The 19,921-nt window shown below is 39.8% G+C and overlaps 1 protein-coding gene across 3 annotated transcripts in view; it reads left to right on the top strand.

The window, feature by feature from the left end:
- megf6b (multiple EGF-like-domains 6b) overlaps positions 1–19,921 on the top strand; it is a 64,149-nt gene that overhangs the window by 26,324 nt on the left and 17,904 nt on the right. For 2 of the 3 annotated variants that reach the window (XM_026167678.2, XM_026167677.2), the window contains exons 5-12: positions 5,531–5,653; positions 12,760–12,882; positions 15,556–15,681; positions 16,432–16,554; positions 16,911–17,033; positions 17,154–17,291; positions 18,685–18,807; positions 19,006–19,128. In XM_026167678.2, coding sequence (XP_026023463.2) covers positions 5,531–5,653; positions 12,760–12,882; positions 15,556–15,681; positions 16,432–16,554; positions 16,911–17,033; positions 17,154–17,291; positions 18,685–18,807; positions 19,006–19,128 — 1,002 coding nt within the window. Of the gene's footprint in view, positions 1–5,530; positions 5,654–8,984; positions 9,326–12,759; positions 12,883–15,555; positions 15,682–16,431; positions 16,555–16,910; positions 17,034–17,153; positions 17,292–18,684; positions 18,808–19,005; positions 19,129–19,921 lie in introns of those variants that run through there. The other variant, XM_026167679.2, reaches the window with a different exon arrangement.

Raw genomic sequence — 19,921 nt, 5'->3', positions numbered from 1 at the left:
AAATACACATCATAGAGGTCGTTGTGTGGTTTTCATTAAAGGGTGTTTTTTTTTACTTCTCTGGATTAAGGAAAGCCACACCACGTCCTATTGCCAGTGCCACTTAACAAAATCTCAGCAGCACGTTGGCCACAATTACAGGGCTTTGGGAAGAAACCCATGCCTCAAACTGGCACTAAGAATGCATTAAATATGACTAAGGGTGGAAATTATAAAATGTTTAATAGGGCATGCACTTTTTTTCTGGTAAAAGCCAGTGTGGCACGCCAAAGTGAAAGATGTTTTATCAGAACAGGCACTTTGATGCGTGCGGTTTTCTTGGACTGTGAATTGTAGCAGCTGTGTTTTAGTTACAGGATGAATAGGAGCAGAGCTGGATCGCAGCGTGTCAGCTTAAGAAATGGCTTCACACCTGGATGCTACTGATGTAGCAGAAGGCTACCAGTAGGGGGCGGTATTGAACTTGAGCTGATGACTTGCAGAGGTGAAGGAAAGAAAGACACATAAGTATGTGGAGTTTCTTTCTTTTTTACATCTGATATTTTTTATATTAAACGTGCTTTGTATTAAATCTGGGCAGCAGGACTCATCTGAAGAGTTTCTCAGCAATATTTATAAATATGCATGAAATATCAGACTTTTATAAATCTATTAACTGATTTATTTAGACCTGAACCGAAGGACTAAACATCAGAATGACACTGCCTGCTTCTTGAGATTAAACTTGGCATTCCAAGGAATTACTGTGTTTATAAAATGCGAACTTTGATGATATTTTTGTGAGCTTTGTTGAGCCCATTTCACCAGTTCAGGTTTGTGCTCCTGCCTTTCCGAATGAGCCTTTTTACAATAAACATTTTATCGATTGGTTAAACTGGAGGTCAAAGGAGAGGATGATTTTGAAGAGTGTGAAGTGGGCAGTGAGTTCATAGGCAGTGAGTTTCTCAGTTGTAAACTGTGATTCACCTTGCAGCTCAGTCTCAGTGATACTTCTGACTCAAATGCATCTCATGCAACCTCGAGCCAATCCCATCTTTGCGGCACCTGGTAAATGAAAGCAGCTGTGAGGACTGTAGGGAATACAGCGAAGAATGAACACTAGCAAAGCACATTTCTACACCAGCAGGGTTTTAGATCAGGGCCCTAAAAGGAAAAAGCTTAGTGATATCCACAGTGTCCCCCCCCCCCCCCCCCCCCCCGATCTTCAGTGAATGCTGCAATTTTTCCAGCCCGTGACCCCCTCAAGATAATATCATAGGCCTGGTGGTTTTCTTTGGCACAGCTAGCCCAGCAAGACATGAGCCTCAACCTACTGGGAGCAGTGGTCATCTTTATCTGAGGAAGTCACACAATACAGCGCAAAAATGTAAACTCGAAGATCTGCTGCAGCTGAACTTTCATAGAAGAGATATGTCCTTCTGAAGAGGCATTAAAAAAAGTTTTAGAGGAACTTTCATTATTTTCTTATTCTTTACAGGTTGCTTTAGCACAGAGTGTCCACTGTGAGGAAATACATAGTTTTCATACATTTCCAAAGATGTGTTTTATTAGAATTCAAGAAGACATAACAGCTCAGTTTGTCTTTCATGGCGATGTAGCAATGACTGTGTTGACTTCAGAGAACAATGAGAAGAAACTCCACCTTTATTTATACTTGAAGAGGTTAGAAGGTAAGAACCATTTCCAGGGTTTGCTTGAAATTAATTTTAATGATGCTATTAGTCATTCCTATGCTCGGGGTGTCTTGTAGTCAGTGTAGTTAGTCCATGATGAGTAAATAAGTAAATAAGTTAAAAATAAGTATTTGATAAAATAGTGTCTCTTCTCTCGTCGCCTTAATGGTAATGTAATAATTTATGAGCTTTTTATTTCATGGTGTTAGAGGAGATGGTCTTGGTTTTGGGGAATGTGGCCCCACTTCTTCTATAAACATCAGGAAGCTCTCAGTACACTGCAATAAAATACCGAACCACTAACTACAGCCTCCAAAATTAGCATGCAGTTGGATCAGCACGTCTTTGTTAGAGGGCTAAATAAAACTAAACACAGTGACTCTGCTGCCGGGCTAATATGAAAGTAAGCCGTAGTAAATTAGATGTATTTTGTTTTCAGGATGTACGTTGTTTCAGTTTCCACCAATGAATATCTCAAATTTTACTCAGTAACAGCTCCACAACTGTAAGAAAAGCCTTGGACAAGAGGATTGGGTGAAATACTGAGTGACATTTGAAAAACCTCTGGCAAAACAAGTATTTGTACTTTGGTCAAAATGGCAGACATGTGTCTGGACTCTCTGTTTGAGGCAGGATGAGGAGGTTGGTCTTTTGTGAGGGGCTCAGAGCCGTCACTTCTCCATATTGAAAGATCTAGTTTAGGTGACTCAGGCAACTGAGTAGGATGTCCTCTGGGTGACTTGGGCATGAGGTGCTTTGCCTATGCCCTACCAGCAAGAGGGGAGAACTTGGTGGTAAAAATTCTCAGTGTAATTCTACCAAATTTGATGAAAAGGAAATAAAAATCAAGCATATTAGATGCGTCTGTGCAGCTCAGTGCCTTTTCCTTTTTTTATATATTCAACTCATCACTTTAGCATATTGTGATTGGCATTTTTAACATTTTATGGATAAAATAATTAAAGGCATATATTTTTTAAACCAAGAACAAGATATGATTGACATACGCTGCTGTTATCTTTTGTTGTGCAACACTGAGCTAAGTGATTGTCTCATCTAACTCCTTGAATACATCCAAAGATGAGATTTTACCATCAACTCAATGATTTTTATTTTATCATATCATTTCTGGTGTAAATTCAGTGATGTTAAAATTGACGTATAATTGGTTTATCTCTAAGAGAAGTGTGTGCTGCATAACTGACACAGTTAGGTATCTACCATATGGTGAAATCGTCTCATGAGAGACCACATGGGTTCAACCCTGAGCGCTGCCCTTTGACTGAGGGAAGAAGTTGGGCTGCAGACACACCGCTATGTTCCAGGCATCTGATCTCATTTTGGAAAAAACACACACACTCATCCCCACCACAGAGGCGCAGAAGAAACCTCTGTGATCTGATGTTCACGGGATGGCGTTGATCTTTAAACGCTTCCCTACTTTAAAGCTCTTGTTTCAGTGTCTGGTACCTCTGCTGGAGGTTCAGTCTGGTGACGGTTTGATAGATGGGTTAAAGTGCAATGGAAAAATATATCACCAACCCCCCATCTAGGTTAAAGTAGGTTTGTAACCTCTGTTTCAGCCACCATATTCAGCTCAGTAGTCATTAGGTTTAAAAATCTGAGATAACTTTTGTGGCTGGTTTACGTGGCAGTTTTGGATTAAGTTTAGTTTAGTACAGGGGTCCCCAATCCCAGTCCACGAGGGCCGGTGTCCCTGCAGGTTTTAGATGTGTCCTTGATCCATCACAGCTGATTTAAATGGATAAATTACCTTCTCAACATGTCTTCAGTTCTCCAGAGCCCTGGTAATGAACTAATCATGTGATTCAGGTGTGTTGACCCAGGGTGAGATCTAAAACCTGCAGGGACACCGGCCCTCGTGGACTGGGGTTGGGGACCCCTGGTTTAGTATGAACGCTATCATAGAGATTTTGGAGTTTGTTTTATCTACTGTGTTTTCAAATACTCTCCATTGCAAAAGGAAAATATATACAGTGTTTAATATTTATATACCTAAAATGTAATTAAAGCTCCATTTCTGTGTGCAGCCCATCCAAAGTCTCGCTCATTAAAACTGCCATCCTGATGGAGAAATAAGGACTATGTGGTATGTTACTGAGCCAGGGGAGACATTCAGTATTCCACTGCTGCTTTGTGTATTTTCTTCCTGACCCATTGAAGTTCCACATTCCTGCTCTCTTATTGGGCAGAAAGACTAGGGAGAATGATGAGCGTGACAGTGACCCCGCTCAAACCCCTGCTCAAGCTGCCACAGGTGTGTGGCCTGGGGATGGAGAGGGGTCGTCAGTGCTCAGTTCTGACCTTGACTTCAGGTCAAGTTGCCTGGTTGTTTTTCTGCATCGAGACTGCTGTTTTCCATGGTCCATATATTACAGGCTAAATGAACTGTAGCAAAAGGTGGGCACTCTCTCTTACCCCAGGACCCAGACCCATTAATTTAAGCTCTTGTGATGTAGGTCCCATATAAAAATTGGTAAGGATCACAAATTAGGTCTCTAGCTGTACTGCTTCAAAGAAGGATCGGTGTAATAAACTGATTATAAATTACGTTTCACTGTGTAATAAAATTGTATTAATGTTAAAGGTGACATCTCACTGCCAACAGAGAGTTCGCTGTTTTCAGTCCGAACATTTCCAGATGTTGTAAACCGAGAGGGAAATGGTATAATTAGCTGGTTAGACGCTGGCACTGCGACGTGAGCAAGATTTGCTAGTAAAGGGGAAAAAAGCTCTAATAAAGCAATTTTCTCTGCATTCGTAGTCGTCAGTCTGTACAGTAACTCTCCTCTTTTTATGAACGTGGAGAAAGTTTACAAGGTGCCAACTTCCAAGTGAATGTTCCCCCTTAATTTTTTCCATAGTCTTCAGTTTTCAGTCCAAGATTCCTTCTGCTGGCATGGCAAGTAAAACACCCAGTGTCATCAGGTATAAAACTTTGCTCCGAGCATGATCTCTGCTGACAATGTTCCATATGAACTAAATTTAATAGTAATGCAGTGAATCCGCATCCGTGTCCTTAAACTGTGGTGTAAACTGAATAATCTGTTACACATTTATCTGTTTATTCTCAATTTTAACATCTCCTCATTATGTGGAATCTCTGCTGCTTCAGTTATGATACGCTGGACTGTCAGCGCCTGTATCTGACCCTGGTCATTATGGGTAGTTTGGGAACTGCAGGGAAAGATTTTATCTTGTGTCGTTGATGACAGATTTGGCAGCACGTTTAACGATTGGGAATGAAATGGAAAGCAGTGAGCTTATGTGGAAGTGTTCAGGATGTTTTGCATGAACAGGACAAATCCTTACTCTGGTTCATGTTGAAGTAGGTTTGCAGGTAAGAGTGAATGAGGGCAACATGTTACTGCCTCATATTTCCATTTGTTCCGCTTAATTAATCGCTGTTTATAGTTTGATTCTCTTCTGGATATATTCTACCTTTTCTTTTTTTCTTCTTTTTTTCCCTATTTTCCTTCAAGTTGGTACCAAGAAACAAACTGAAGGATGGAAAAAGGGCACCGAGTTTACCACAGCGATTTTCTTGTAGTTCCAGGCCCTTCAGTACTTTTGACACGTCCAAGTTTATTCGCGCACGACATTTAAAACACAATAGAACAACATGAAAAGGAAGTGAGAGTCTCTCATGCTCAAAGAAGCATAACCCTGTTTTATCTTAGACACTATTTCAGTACATCCTTTTCATTTAGCATGATCTATCCTTTGTTCTTCTTTCTCAGAGGTTTCACTTTAGTTCACATGTAAATAATAATAAGGAGATTAAAAGCGAGGAATAAACATTTCATCAGTGCTTTGTCGTATTTTTCCCCTGTCAGATGTGAATGAATGTGAGGAGACCAATGGAGGCTGTGAAGCTCTCTGCTGTAACACCATTGGAAGTTTCTACTGCAGGTGTCCTCCTGGACAGAAACTGAACGAAGATGGAAAAACATGTCAAGGTCAGTGTGGTGTTTAATTTCAAAATGGCGCTCTGGGAATTTGACACATTTTAAGTGCATTAATGGCACATAAATTATCATAATTACAGGGCATCCACACAGGAAATGATGAAGGTTACCTAGGCAACTGTAGCCTGAAAAGTACACTAGTATCCAAGTGTCAGCAACAAAGTGATATGTAACAATGTGTGGATGCCCCTTAACAGATTCAGTCTCTTAAAACAGTTATATGATGGCCTCTGTGGGTCTGGAGAGTAAGGGAATGACCAGAGGCCACAAGAAGTCAGTTACATTCAGGGACATCAGGCAAGAGAAATGACTGCTGGTGGCCCAAAGTGGGCAAGTTAAATGGTTTGAAGTTAAATGTCAAGGCAACTGATTGAACTAAATGACAGTGAAGGATACTATTGCAAAGTTACCTGGGGTAGGTGACAAAGACTTTCCCTTTAATGTCTGTATGGGCTACAATTGGTCTTGTGACCTAAAGGTTGGTGGTTTTAGCTCCAGGCAGGAGGATAGAAGAAGTAGTGAACTTCTTCCAACGGGATGCCCTTGAGCAAGCTTTTTAACCCTGGAAGTTATTTATTTTTATAGCGGCAAATCACAACAACAGTTGCCTCAAGGCACTATTAGCAAGAAGTTGGCAACGATGGGGAGGAGGAAACTTCTAAAAGAATCGGGTTCAGAAAAGAGCTGTGCTCTCAGTAACACTTCATCTCATAAACAAACATTATGAAAAATATGAAAATAAAAAATGAGATTATTTATGATGGAAACATTGAGGTTCTGATTGTCATATGGTTGGTTTTCTGATACAAATATTCTCAAAATAATCAGCTGTGAAGCTGTTTTTTTCTTTTTTAACTTGTAGTTGTCTCTGTGTAGATAACGCCTAAAAGCACGAGTTACTCTGACATTACAAATGATCCCTTGTAAAGGGAACATTCGTTGCCATTTATTAGTTTAATACTACTTGGAAATGTCACCTCATACCAAAACAATCTGTCAATTTGAGTGAACCACAGTACCAGCTATTTTTACATTGCACATCATAGATAATAAAATTATCTTGACATCTGCTCTTCATGACTCAGTGTCTGTTAAATAGAAAACTGTAGCTATCTATCATGAAGCCCAGTATCTCTGCCCTGTATTTCATCAAAACTGATATTTTCCCATGAGATTTGTTTTTACTTCATGATAGTTTGATGTTTCTGGTTAGGAAATCTCTGCAAGGGCTTTAATCAGAATAATGAATCCTGTGTGTACCAGCCAAGCCCAGAGGAGAGACGCTGGAGTGCTCGGTGCTACGGCTGCAGGAGGAACCAGAGAGAGATCTGATCCAGGTCACGGTTATTAGGAGAGCTGATGTGAACGTTGTCACAGTTGGCTTTCATAGCTGTCTGTCTTTGCCACCGGTGTGTACTGGAGAAAAACAGCTACCCTCAGCATTAATGCCCTAATTGTCTGTAACTGACAGGAGTATTAACAGAGGTAAAAGAAACTGGCTAGAAGCTTTCAATGTTCGATGCTTTAGATATTGAAGCTAGAGTTGTGTGTGTCTCGCACTGTCTGTGGAAAGTGATCTGCTTTTCATTTCGATGACAGCCCGAAGCTCAGAGGGCTGCAGAGGCGCAGGAGTCCAGATGAGAGACAAATCAATTCAGTTAGCTTTTCACATGCACTGTATATGAAAGAGAGACATAACTTGTTGGTAGGAACAGACTTGCCTTAAGGCTCTATTCTTTCTAATGGCCTAAAGGAGGCGAGTCACAAGTCTCATTTAATATACTAGGATATCATTTAATAAATTATAGTAGACAAAAATAGATAATAAACCAGGGTATGATTCATAACCCAGATATAAACATGCAGGATTATTTCTTTCTCCAGCAAATCCAACACCCACTCATGACGTCTGTTTTTTAACAGAAGAAGATGGTAACTGCCAAAATGCAAAGTTCGAAGCAGTGGATGGCATCAGAGTATCAATGTCCATCTGTTATTTACAGTCTATGGCCCTCAAGAATAAATCACTCTGGGTAGGATTGTAAACCAGCCCGTTAGTGCATTGGGGAACCTCGTTTTAAACAGTTAGCAAAATGCTCAAATTTCTTTTTATTTATTTGTTAGGACTCTACAGGACTGACACAAACAGTGCTGAGAGAGCCAACAGTAACAGTTGTCATGTTGAGTGTTGAGCCGTAGTGTCAACACGTTAGCCGTCATGTCAAATTAACTTTTTAGCTCGGACCATTACAAACTGGAAGAGTAATACTTAGCACACGCCAGAATAATCCCAAACTAAAATCAGCAGGTACTAGATGTCCACGCTAACCCAGAGAACAGAGCGCTTACTGTAAAGATGATTTTTAAAGGAAAACACCTTGGTGTTGCCAAGTTTCTCTTTGCTGGTACTCGATCCATATTTCCTTTTTACTCTGGTGAGTTGTTTTCACAGGCTTTGGGCTTATTATGCATACTCCTTACTTAATCAGGCTTATTTTCTTTTCTGGCTGGCTTCATTGTCCCAGTGATTCTAATATTTGTTTAGCATAAATGTACAATGTTGCAAACTTCTTAGATGCTTGCACAAAGACTTTAAGGATAAATTATTAAAAAGAGGAGTTATAAAAGTCATAAAAGAAGCCTCTTCGTATCATTTCTCTTCCAATGGGTGATGGGATTCTGATCATAAGGATGATTTTGCACTTTTTCTTTACAGCACTGTTGGGGTCGTGCTGCGGTGTTTGTATGTGTTGGCATCAGATGAGAGAGAACACAATGGATCTGCTATTGAATAGCCAGTGAGATGCATTCCTTTCTCAGATGTTTGGATTGAAAATACCGAATTTGACTTCTGGCACTCGTCAAATTTGACGTTCCTTTGGTGACAGACTTTTTTGATACATGTCAGTATCAAAAGAAAAATATATTAGTCAGCACATCCTCTAGACGATTCACATTCCTTCTCCAACACCTGACTTATGAGCGCTCATAAATCCTTTTTACACACACAATATTCTTTGAAGAAATGTAAAAACACAGTGGCTGAGTGAGCAATATGAGGCAAAGAAATCAATCACTCCTGGCTTGTGAAATACAGATTTTTTTTTCTAAATCTATCTATGTAGTTAATGTAGTACTGGATGTGCTCCTTATAGTGAAATGTGGGGACAAGTGGGAAAGAGTGGGAAAGAGAAAAAGGAGGGAGAGGAGGATCTATGGTGTGATGGACATCGAGGTTTGGGAGGGTGAAGTAGAGAGAGGGAGATGGAGGGAGGGGGAAAGAAAATTCAGGAGACAGAGTGAAAAAGAAGTACTTACCATGTTATTTCAGACCAGTCTTTACTGGAGCATGGTCGTCCATTGCCAGCCAACAAACAAACTTATTAGCCTTAACAAAAATGTTGACAGTAGATCTTTTGCAACAGATCTTTGGGCATTTCTAAAATCTTTTTTTCCCCTTTTGTTTTAAATAGTTTTTGATTTATTAAACCTAAGCCATGGCTTTGTCACCAGGAAGCTGGATTTTTATTTTGGTGGTCATTGTAGCAGTGGTGTCTTTGACTTCTGCTGCAAACTATCCATACAGTCACTATAGAAGGATTTGCTATAGGCCACACTGTTACCATGGATACCGTGGCTACAACTTTGGCTACCTGGCTGCAGGTAAGTGATCATTTCTGAGCCAAAATACAAATGAAGCAGTGGCAGCAGCTCTAATGCTGATTTTGGAATAAAATTTTAAAGAAATGCGAAGGTTACTTATTTAGCAGCGCCGATATTTAAATTGCACACCTTTGTGTTATTTTACAATATGAACGTTTTGTATCATATTACAGAAAATTCAACAATTTGCATTTCTCTTTTAAATCTTTAAGCACATTTCTTTTTACAGAGGGCTAAATGGACATGTAGGGAGTTTACAGTAGCAGGAGGAGTTAATCCATCTGACTGATAATGTGTCTGCTCTGTCTGGCAGCGTTCAGCTAATTTTTCTCTCTGATAAATGCTTCACTTTTATCAGCACATGAAAAAATGAGCTTCATTGACTATTGCAGTGAGGGATAATCCCTATGGTCCCTTATGTAATTCTTGGTGGTGAGTCAAGACTGTTCAAAAATATTTGTTCTAATGTCCAAATTAAAAAAAAAAAATCATCTATCCTAAATGGATCCTAAGTAATTTTCCTTGAAGACAACACCGTGCTGTGGGTAGCTACAGGCAGAGAATTAATACACCCTGTTTAAAAGCCAAGTGCTGTTGAGGCTTTGGCTGGAGATCGAGGAGGATTATGTTCTGGATGTGGAAAGCAGGCTGGAGTTGATCCGCTGCCTGTGTGCTGCAGTCGGCACAGGAACAGGAGTTCCACAGTGTTGGTCCCGTTTCATGCAAAACCAAACCAGAGGACGACATGCAGCATGGACGGAAAAATGAAAGTAGGGGCTCTGCCAGCTTTTCTGAGTAAAATGAAGCTAAAGTGGGCAGCAGAGAGCAAGAAAACGAAACTTGAGAACCATTTTTCAGCTCCGGGCACTATAACGGAGGATGTTGTGGGATATTACGGAGAGTGGATAAGTTCAGCTGAAGGATATTGCTATAATTCAGCTTCTTGGGCTGGTTTTCATAAGAACCATTAAGCATGAATATCTTAGTCCCTTTATGCTCATATCATTCATTTATGTCCTTATTCTAATCATATGCTTCTTTTTATTATCCTTTTTTGTTATCATAATAACCACTGAGATTTCATAATTTACAACACAGCTTTCCACCATCGTGTGCTATAACGTCAGGTGACAGACTTTGGGTTCTGATTTATGTGTCACGAGTCTATACTGTGGAAACTTGAATACAGTGTTTGCGTGAAGCTCAGATTTGGATTGTGAGGGTGCCACACTGCCTGTATCCCACACAGTGTGACACGAGCACATGGAGACCAAATTTTGATTTAGAGATTGATATCCGTACTTACTCTTTTCACAGACCACAAAATGTACTATCTCAGCTGCCATGATCAATATTTTTACATATTGTACTAAAAGACTTTGTGCACGTCTATTGTGAAAGGGTTTACTGGCTCACACAATCTCAGAGATTCATAACCCAGCTCAGCACATCCCCTCAGGTCTATTAAAAGCTGTAGTTCTGTCAGCTTTTAGCTACAGCTGTTTTGTTTTTTTGGCCCGCATTATTCGTTTTCAGACGCAACAGCCAGCTGTTTTTGGTAAAAAATAAAAAAAAAAGAAATGAAAGAAAGAAAGAAAGAAAAAGCTCTGATAAACCCACAGTAGTTGTAAATGGAGAACATACTGAAGCGTTTAGCATTTACAGATATCCCTTAGGAGTACGTGAGAACCAAAACACAACACAGAGTGAATTTTGAACTTGAATTCACCAGATGAGCTAAAATAAACAGTCTGTTTAACCCAAAACCATCATCTTTTCCTCTAACCAAGTACTACTGTGTCCTAAATCTCGCCAAATTTGTTATCCACCCGTCCGCCGTTCATCCATCCATTCATCCATCCTCTACTAATCCCAGTCAGACATAAGTCTGGCATTTTAACTTAAAAATTAATGATGCAGCAGGACCATAATTGTGTCACTGTATACATGAGTTTATATTCAGATCCTTCTTTTAGTTTAAGTGCACTTGAAGAATAATTAATCCTCATCCATCATCTCGTTTTCAGTCTATTATCTAATTTTTATTCTTCCATCCACCCAATGCATAGTTCTTGCCCCATTTACATTTCCCATGAAAGAAGTTGCAACTTAAACAGCTTCCCAGTCCATCAAAGGGTTTGTGCATATATTCTGCTTATGTTGACATCAAAGGCCATTTTAAACTTTGCAAATTACCCTATTTGGCACATCTAACAACTGTGGGAGTCAATGCAAAGCAAAGCCATATATAGAGGCGTTTGCATTTATGCATCAATGTCCACATTTTTCTTTTCACCTAGAGAATGAAAGTGTCTATTTTTAATGTGACGGAGAGTTTGCACCATGATGAATGTTGATTAGTTATTTCTAGATTTTATTTACATTTAACTGTTTACAATGTCTCTTGAAGACCAGATGTGTGGTCTGTGAAACGAGGCAGTCAGTTATGTGAAATAAATGAAATTAAACTAATATTTACGTTCAGTAAATTAAAATAATCAGCTAGTTTAGGGAAACTTTCAGAAAACTCTTTCCAAAGGAATTCCAGTGAATTCTTGAAATAGTTCCTTGCTGGATGGCCGCCTGAGGCCAGGACTGTTCGGAACAATGCATTTCTCAACCAGACATTTAACTTGGCGCTGAATAATAGTATTTAATGATGTGTTGGCTGTTTTTACAGGCATCATCCGGCAGCCAAAAAACATTCACACTCACCTTCTTAATGTGTCACATCACTTGTTGCAGTCGACAACCTTTCCAGTAACTCCACTGTGATGATTCTAGTAATATTAAAGCAAAAGGGTGACTTGTCACCAGCCTGGGGGTTGACTTAGCGTCCAGCAGAACCCCAAACAGACCTCATAATTCAGGACTCACAGGGGGGTCTGCTGTGAAACACACCAAACAATTTATTTGCCTGTGACTCCTAAAATAAGAAGTGTTTAAGAATGTGGTTTGTTTCATTAGAAATCTGGTCACACTGTGAGTGATCGTGTTTCTCTCACCGCTGCTTCCGCCTTCTTTTGTTTGCTTACCATCCACATGCTTGGCTGAGAGGAATGTGTATGTTTTGCATCCTCCACTTTAACTTTCCATATGTTTTTCCACCTGAGGGGCTTTGACAAGAAGCGCAGGAATTTCAATTTGGTTCTAAATGTGCGGTAGTTGTTACCACATGGTGGGATTTGTTTTATTTGAGCTGCAACACGCTTGTAAAATACTTTTCCTTCTCATCCATCACCTCGTCCTCGCCTCCTGGGGTACATCTTTACCCTAAAACCCGTATTAACTTCCTCGCTCAGCTTGGCATCTCATCTGGTTTTAGTCTGGTAACCATTCGTTTTCTCCCATAATGAGAAGATTTATTTAAATTGCACTCATTTCTGTCTTTTGTCCCGCTTCAGTATTTCACTTGTATCCCTCCTTCCATGCAGATATTGATGAATGCCAGGTCCACAATGGAGGTTGCCAACACAGATGCATTAACACCAGGGGCTCCTACTATTGCGAATGTCACCCGGGCTCCCGGCTTCACGTGGATGGCCGCACCTGCCTCGGTGAGTGATTTTGTTGCTGGTTTGCTGCAGATGAATAACAGAAATAGCATTGTAGGGTTACAGCACCATATATGTGCTGTAATCATAATATGTATGTCAATGAAAGTGCAAAAAGGTCTAAAAACATCATTTATAAAAGTTTAAACACAGTAACATGACGATAATGATGATGGGGAAGGTCTTTATTTAATCCCATTAGAGGCAGAATGTGAAGACGTCCAAAGGCACTTTGTAATCTAACCTCATGTAGTTCAATACTCACACAAACAATGAGACAGTGGTTTGGAGGAACTGAGCTACTGGAAGCTTCTTTGAGTCTTTGAGTGTTATTTTTTTCTTTTGGTCATTATTTCATTGAAGTTTAGCCACATATGGTTTTTGACATGGGTACTTAATCATCTAAACCACATTAGTTATGTTTCAGACGACCCCTTTGGTTCTGACAAAAAGCCCCATTGTGGTGCGGTTCAAATAACATTTGGTGGTGAAGCCAGATTTAGTCGGTTCATGAAGTTTTTCCTTTAACTGGATATCTTGTACAAAAGCCATTTTTAAGCTCTCCTGTGAGAGAATCAGACCCAACGTCCCATCCTGGAGAAAGCTTGTAGTATGGTTGCATCCATTGTTATTATTGTTTAACTTCTTGGGCCTTTATTTATTCATGTCCACTTAAAATCAATTTTCATTGTAAGTACAGTACAGTAAAAACTATTCAAATGTAAGGTTAACCTTTACATGCTTTGGTTTGAAAATGAGATGAGTTTGTCCACCACACAAACTACGCAACATCAACCTCAAACTACGGCAACAAACAGTTAAATTCTGTGTATCTCTGGGATGCAGAGGGCTAATGTGCTGGTTTACTTCTCAGTTACTTCTCAAACCCCAAAAGATATTCAGGCTATAATCACATAGGACAAAGAAAAGCAGCAGATTCTCACAACTGAGTATCATGATGTAGCTCCATCCCACTGCTTTTCTGTGTACAAGAGCTCTATTTAAAGAAGTTGTTTGAATTTGTCCTGCAGAGCTTCTGCTGTCTCTGCTGCATCAGTTCAGTGTTTTTAATGATTTTGTTGCTCTTGCTTTGCGTGACTGGATAAAATAGCTTAAGGCCACTAATAAGTGCATCCTACCATTTTACTGTGTAACCAACATTGCCGATATTGACCATATGGATCTACTTCAGCTCCTCCGGACATCAAGTAGTATTTAGCATTAAACTGTAATAGCAGTTAACCAAAGTGACTTCCTTTCTTTATATGTTTTACACAGCCTCAGTGCTCAGAAAGAAAAGAAAATGGACATTTTGCTCTTTGCAGCTAGTTCATGTTTATGTTCGTGGCATCGCAAAATGAAATAAAGTTATTTAGATGTGACAAAGTCAGAGAAAATAAAGAAGACCTGAATCCATATATTCTTCAAGTACTTAAAAAAACTGAGTGATGCAGGGATTACAATAAGTTAGAATGCTATTATGGGTCATTTTTTCCCGAACGCTCACCTGAGCTTGATTCCTGCCGCCTGTGTGGCGACTGTCATATGACCTGTGCACTGTTTACTCAGTACCTGTGCATTTTTCCTCTAATATCAGATATTTGTGGTTTAGAAGAAAAAAACATCTAATAGACAAAAAAATATAAGCGTGCCGCTGGCTTCTACGTCAGGAATGCACACAGAGTGTCCTGGATGACATTCAGAGGAAAAATCATTATGTGTTTTTTGGCTTCGTAAAGTAGTTATTTAATTTTCTTATAGAGCACATCTGTCCCTGAGAGGCTCTTATGTGACAGCTGTTGCATTAAGAAATGACTGATTACGCCAACAGTTCACAAGTGGACTGACTCCAGGCAAATGCTGCTTTTCTGGGATGCTTCATATCCGTCTGTTAAAACTGCGAATTGTGTCCATGTTCAAAAATACATTTGGTGCTGAAATCTCACTGTCCATTACAAGCGAGTAAACGATTATGTCAGTTTCAACTATGTGCCAAACAGCATGAAAACATACATACTGGAGGATAAAGGACCACACATAGCAATCAACAAGTCAGTCTCCCTCTCTGTGCTCATCTCATCCAGCTCTTGATCAGCCAGCAGAGGTTAGACGTATCCCACACACTTAGCGTGAAGCTGCATAATATTTGAGCTGGAAAGCACTCTGTGGTTTGACATGTGCTTGGGATGGGTGGGTCTTGACTCTGGTCTGTGAGCATGAAAAACAGCCTTTTGAGAACACCGGGCTGTTTGGGCTTCAACCTGTTTTTTTTTGCTTTTTTTCTGTGAGGAGATCCAGATTGATCTGTTGCTACAGGGAGAGGAGACTCAGACAAGGAAGCGCATTGAGCTCACACCGCTCTCTGCCTCTTCACCATATGCTTGCTGTCCACCGCAGGCGCGCTGCCATTCAAGTTCCTCTGTGTTTTTTGGCGTTTCTGCTGTGATAGATCTCTCATTGCTCAAAGCATAGCGGCTCACCGAGGTGTTCTCTGAGTGTAGGAATGTCAGGAGTGTGACTGCTCTGAGAAATTTAAGATTTCTGTTGGTGTGAAACATCAGTCACAAAGACTAACACGACAAATCAGGGTGGATTGATTAGCTTCTGAAAGATGCTGGATTTTTTTCAGTGTTGTCCTTTTATCGTATCACATCTTTCTTTCTCTTGCCTTTTTAGCTGTCCTTTCATGTGCCGTTAGCAACGGAGGATGCGAGCACTACTGTGTGCAGCAGTCTGTTGCTCATTTTCGCTGCCGCTGCAAACTGAACTACGCGCTGTCGGAGGATGGCAAGCATTGTAAATGTGAGTGCCCATGTTTCTGAACTCTGTTGTAGGAAGCACTAAAATCACACGTTCATATGACACACTGCAAAAAAATGAAAAGCCCTAGAGGAATAATAATTTGATGGATGATGTAGAAAAGCACGCCAATGAAACTGAGCACTTTGGATGATTATGAAGGTGTGATCCTGCAGGTTTGATCGTAACATTAAAAACACATTGCCTCAGCATCTGCTGCCAATTATAATTATCTTACAGGATGTCTGAGCTGGAATATGACTAACTATCTTTCATGGGATAAGATATTTAATTGGAATGAGTCACAGCAGTCTTCGTTGTTTTTGTTTCTCAAATTGTGTTTTGATGGCCTTGCTCGTTTTAATCACTCCGATCTCTGAGGCCGTTAAGTCAAATATGCTTCTCAGAGGGTGGAAAATTATACATATATGTATTTTAAATTGCTGTCTTCTAGATGCTTTTACTTTGTAATTGTTGGCTGCAAACAGCTTCCTCTAATTTTTGCAGGAAGGTTCTTATCCAAACTGGACAGGCTTACACAAGTTAAACACACACACACACACATACAGCTATGAAGAGCAAAGAGCTGGAGGTGCTGGGTGGATGTAAACCCCCTCCACTTGCTATACTCTGCTTTAAGATGCAAAACATTCGGTTTTTACAGTTTTCCCCTCTGCTGTGTTTGAAGCTTTCCTCACTTTACTGTCAGCGTGCGAGTTTATGTGTATGAGCGTGAGCTTTTTTGTGTTACAGTACAGGATCCCTGCGCCGATCAGAACGGAGGCTGTATGCACGAGTGTCGAGCTGATGGTGGCAAGGCCCACTGTGACTGTAAAGTTGGCTACACCCTTGCTGCTGATGGGAAAACTTGTGAAGGTAAACTGACCAGTAGTGAGTAAACTAGTAAATTGAGTGGCAAGTGAAACTAGTTTGCTAACAAATATTCATACATTCGCAAGGAAAATGTTCCCTGATGGTAAAATTGCTCCATCAACTGACGTTTTCAAGGTCGAGCATCATACATCATGTAGCTCTAAAAGTTTAAAAGAAAAGAAAATAATTAGCTTTAAAGAACAACAGCCAATAAATGAGGAGCAGAAGAAGCAGAATTTGGATACCATCAGTGTTGGGCAACAATGACTTTAAAGTGTGCAAAAATAACTGGAATAATCTTTAAGCGCTGACGGAGATGGAATAATTCACTCTGTTTTTTTCAATGCATTTTCCTCCAGATATTGATGAGTGTGAGACAGAAGAGGCCAACTGTGCTCACGGCTGCCATAACACTCTGGGCTCTTACGTCTGTGTTTGCAACGCTGCCTATGAGCTGGGATCTGATGGAAAGCAGTGTTACAGTCAGTTTAAATCCTCATGCCTGCATATAGTTACACGAGTGGATTGCAGCACCTTTAATTTCTGTTTATAAAACATGTCGTGTTATTAACACACGTCGGTTATTTTATTGTGTACTGAAGGAATTGAGATGGAAATTGTGAACAGCTGTGAGAACAGCAACGGTGGATGTTCGCATCACTGCCAACATTCAACCAGCGGACCTGTGTGCACCTGTAACCATGGTTACACGCTAGATGAAGACCTTAAAACCTGCATTGGTAAGAGAGTGTGATGCACTCACATAAACTTAACAATACTTAGTTGTTTACTAAATTAAGGGAGATAAACAATAATGTATTGAGCGCATATGAAATTATTAGTGTATGTTATAATTTATTCCTTTATTAGTAACTGGTTTATTTAAAAACAAACAAACACCTGTTTTACCAACTTATCAGAATTTGCAAAGCAGCAAAGAAACTACAAAACTTTGGAGTTCCACTTTGGTGATTTTGACAGTTTCACAGTGACTCGTTTTTGTTTGTCGCTCAGTGTCTGTGTCTCTGTGCCGTCTGTTTTAGGGGTTCTGTCCTTCTTGTTTTTGGCAGACATTTTTTTGTGTTGTTATTAAATTAAAGTGCAAATATCAATTACGCCACACCTTTCAAAAGTGGACTTATTGGGCATGCATAAATGTCAATCCTTGAACTCATTTGTTAGTCCTTTAGTTTTAGTTTAATTATTAAAATGCCTAATGAATTTATTAGACAACTATCCGATGTAGGTTACCTTCTTTAAGTTAACAATATTTTTTTTATGTTTCTAATAAATAAGAATACAATTTATAATTTTAAACATGATTTTTGACAGATTTCTAAAATGTTTGTTTGTTTGGGGTTTTTTGTTCTAATGACAGGTGGCCTAAATTTGTTATTCCAACAGTTTTATTAAACTTATATATTTAATTTATTATTAAACATTTATCTATTAAGCTGTTGAGACCTAAACCAACAAATACTCATCTTCCTGTGTATTTTGAGCAGTAATGTTAAACTTTAAGTCTACTGGAGTAATCCTAGAAAATATACAAACTGCATGAAGGTCGTTGTTTAGCTTTAGTTTCTTTTTTTTTGGAGACACGTTTTTAAATGACGTCAGTCAACATAACCGCATTGTGAATTGGCCTTTTTGTGATTTATGGCAATGCTGTGAATTAAACTGAATTAAAACTAATCCAGTCAGTTTGCTGCACCAGAGAAAATGTGGAGAAGGTGTGTGATAACTGTAATTGCAGACAAGCGTAAATAGTCATTTTTGCATTTACTGGAGACGACGGCGCAGTCGGCGTAGAAGTTCACATACAATAAAACTAGAAAACAAGAGAAAGCGAGACACTTTATACAACTCGAAAATATATATTTTTAGTCCTCTAATAAAAGAAAAATGTCCTTGTGGTCAGGAGGTGGAAGAGTATTTTTGGAAAACAGGTCTTTGCTCATACAAGCCAGAGTTTGCAAAGAAAATGAGCAAATTCGCTTGTAATTTTAGCCTTAATTGGCTGTTAAACCCACACAGTTTAAATTACCTCATAAATTTTCCCTCATGGAGCAGGGAAGCATATCACTACAGTTGGATCATAATTTTTGTCTTGCTGCTTGTTGTGCTTGGCAGATGTTGACGAGTGTGGAGAGGAGATCTCCTGTTGTGAGCAGGATTGCACCAACTACCCCGGGGGTTATGAATGCTACTGCTCTGCAGGATACAGACTCAACTCAGACGGGTGTAGCTGCGATGGTAATGTTTTACCTTCAGTCCAAGCGTGGACGGCACTTACATTTAAATGAGACGCAATGTTTAATCCTGCTGAATTCAAAAGGAAAGTTTCGGTTTGACACGCACAATGTTGCCTTTGTTTTAGTGAGGAAAAACAGTGGCCGCTGTAAGTTTTTCCTTCTGACGCATTTGATTCTGTGGTGCGTCTGTGTTGTTTAGATGTAGATGAGTGTCTGGCCGCTAACGGTGGTTGCGATCACACATGCCAGAACAGCGCCGGTTCCTTCCAGTGTTACTGCCGCCGGGGTTTCCGTTTGGATGAGGACCGGCATTCTTGCATCCGTGAGTATCAGCAATCATGTGTAAGAGCGTGGGCGAACGGGAATCGCACCAGAAACATTCCAGTGGAAAATCCTGGCAAACTGACACTTGTTGTGCAGTAAAGTCATTTAGACAAAAAGTTTAAAAAGAGGATATGAAGAATGGAAATGTCAAGCTAGGCTAGGACTAGTGTAATCTACAATGAGATGCAAGGAAATCCAACTTTATTTGGCATAGGTGTAGTATTTAAACAAACATTAATGAGCCAGCTTCAAATTTGATGTCAAAACTGGAAGAATCAGTGGGATACTGGTATTGCCAGAAAATTAGAGCGGCAGTAGCATTGTCCTATTTAGTGTTTAGTGTGAGAAAACCAAATCAAGCAAATCAAGCTCAGATGCTATCCTGGCAGATCAGCTGATCTCACTGCCAGCCCACATCAGCTGATGGCTCAGCTGATAGCCTTCTATGCATCCAACTGGCAAATCTCACATGGACTGCAGTGTTGCACTTCTACCAGTGATTTTCCAACCTACAAGAACCCAGCTCTTCCTTTTCATGCTGTTTGTGTGTCGAGGTGAACAGAGACAGAAATAACAGCGTTCCTTTGAACCACCATTGTGTTTTACAGACACATGGTATAGTAGCTGTACCAATGATAAGTAGCACCTTTTAAAGTAATAACATTATACTAATAGCATGATACTGACATCAGTGAAACTAACCAACCAATTTCCATGTGTTCCAGCTTTTCCTTTCCTTTTTTTAACATATCATTACATTCACTCCAAGTAAACGCTCAGATTGGCTAAAG

This window comes from Astatotilapia calliptera, chromosome 5 (assembly GCF_964374335.1).
Source record: "Astatotilapia calliptera chromosome 5, fAstCal68.1, whole genome shotgun sequence".
Classification (NCBI taxonomy): Eukaryota; Metazoa; Chordata; class Actinopteri; order Cichliformes; family Cichlidae; genus Astatotilapia; species Astatotilapia calliptera.
The sequence above is the reverse complement of the archived record's forward strand: the minus strand, read 5'-3'. Positions and strand labels throughout refer to the sequence as shown.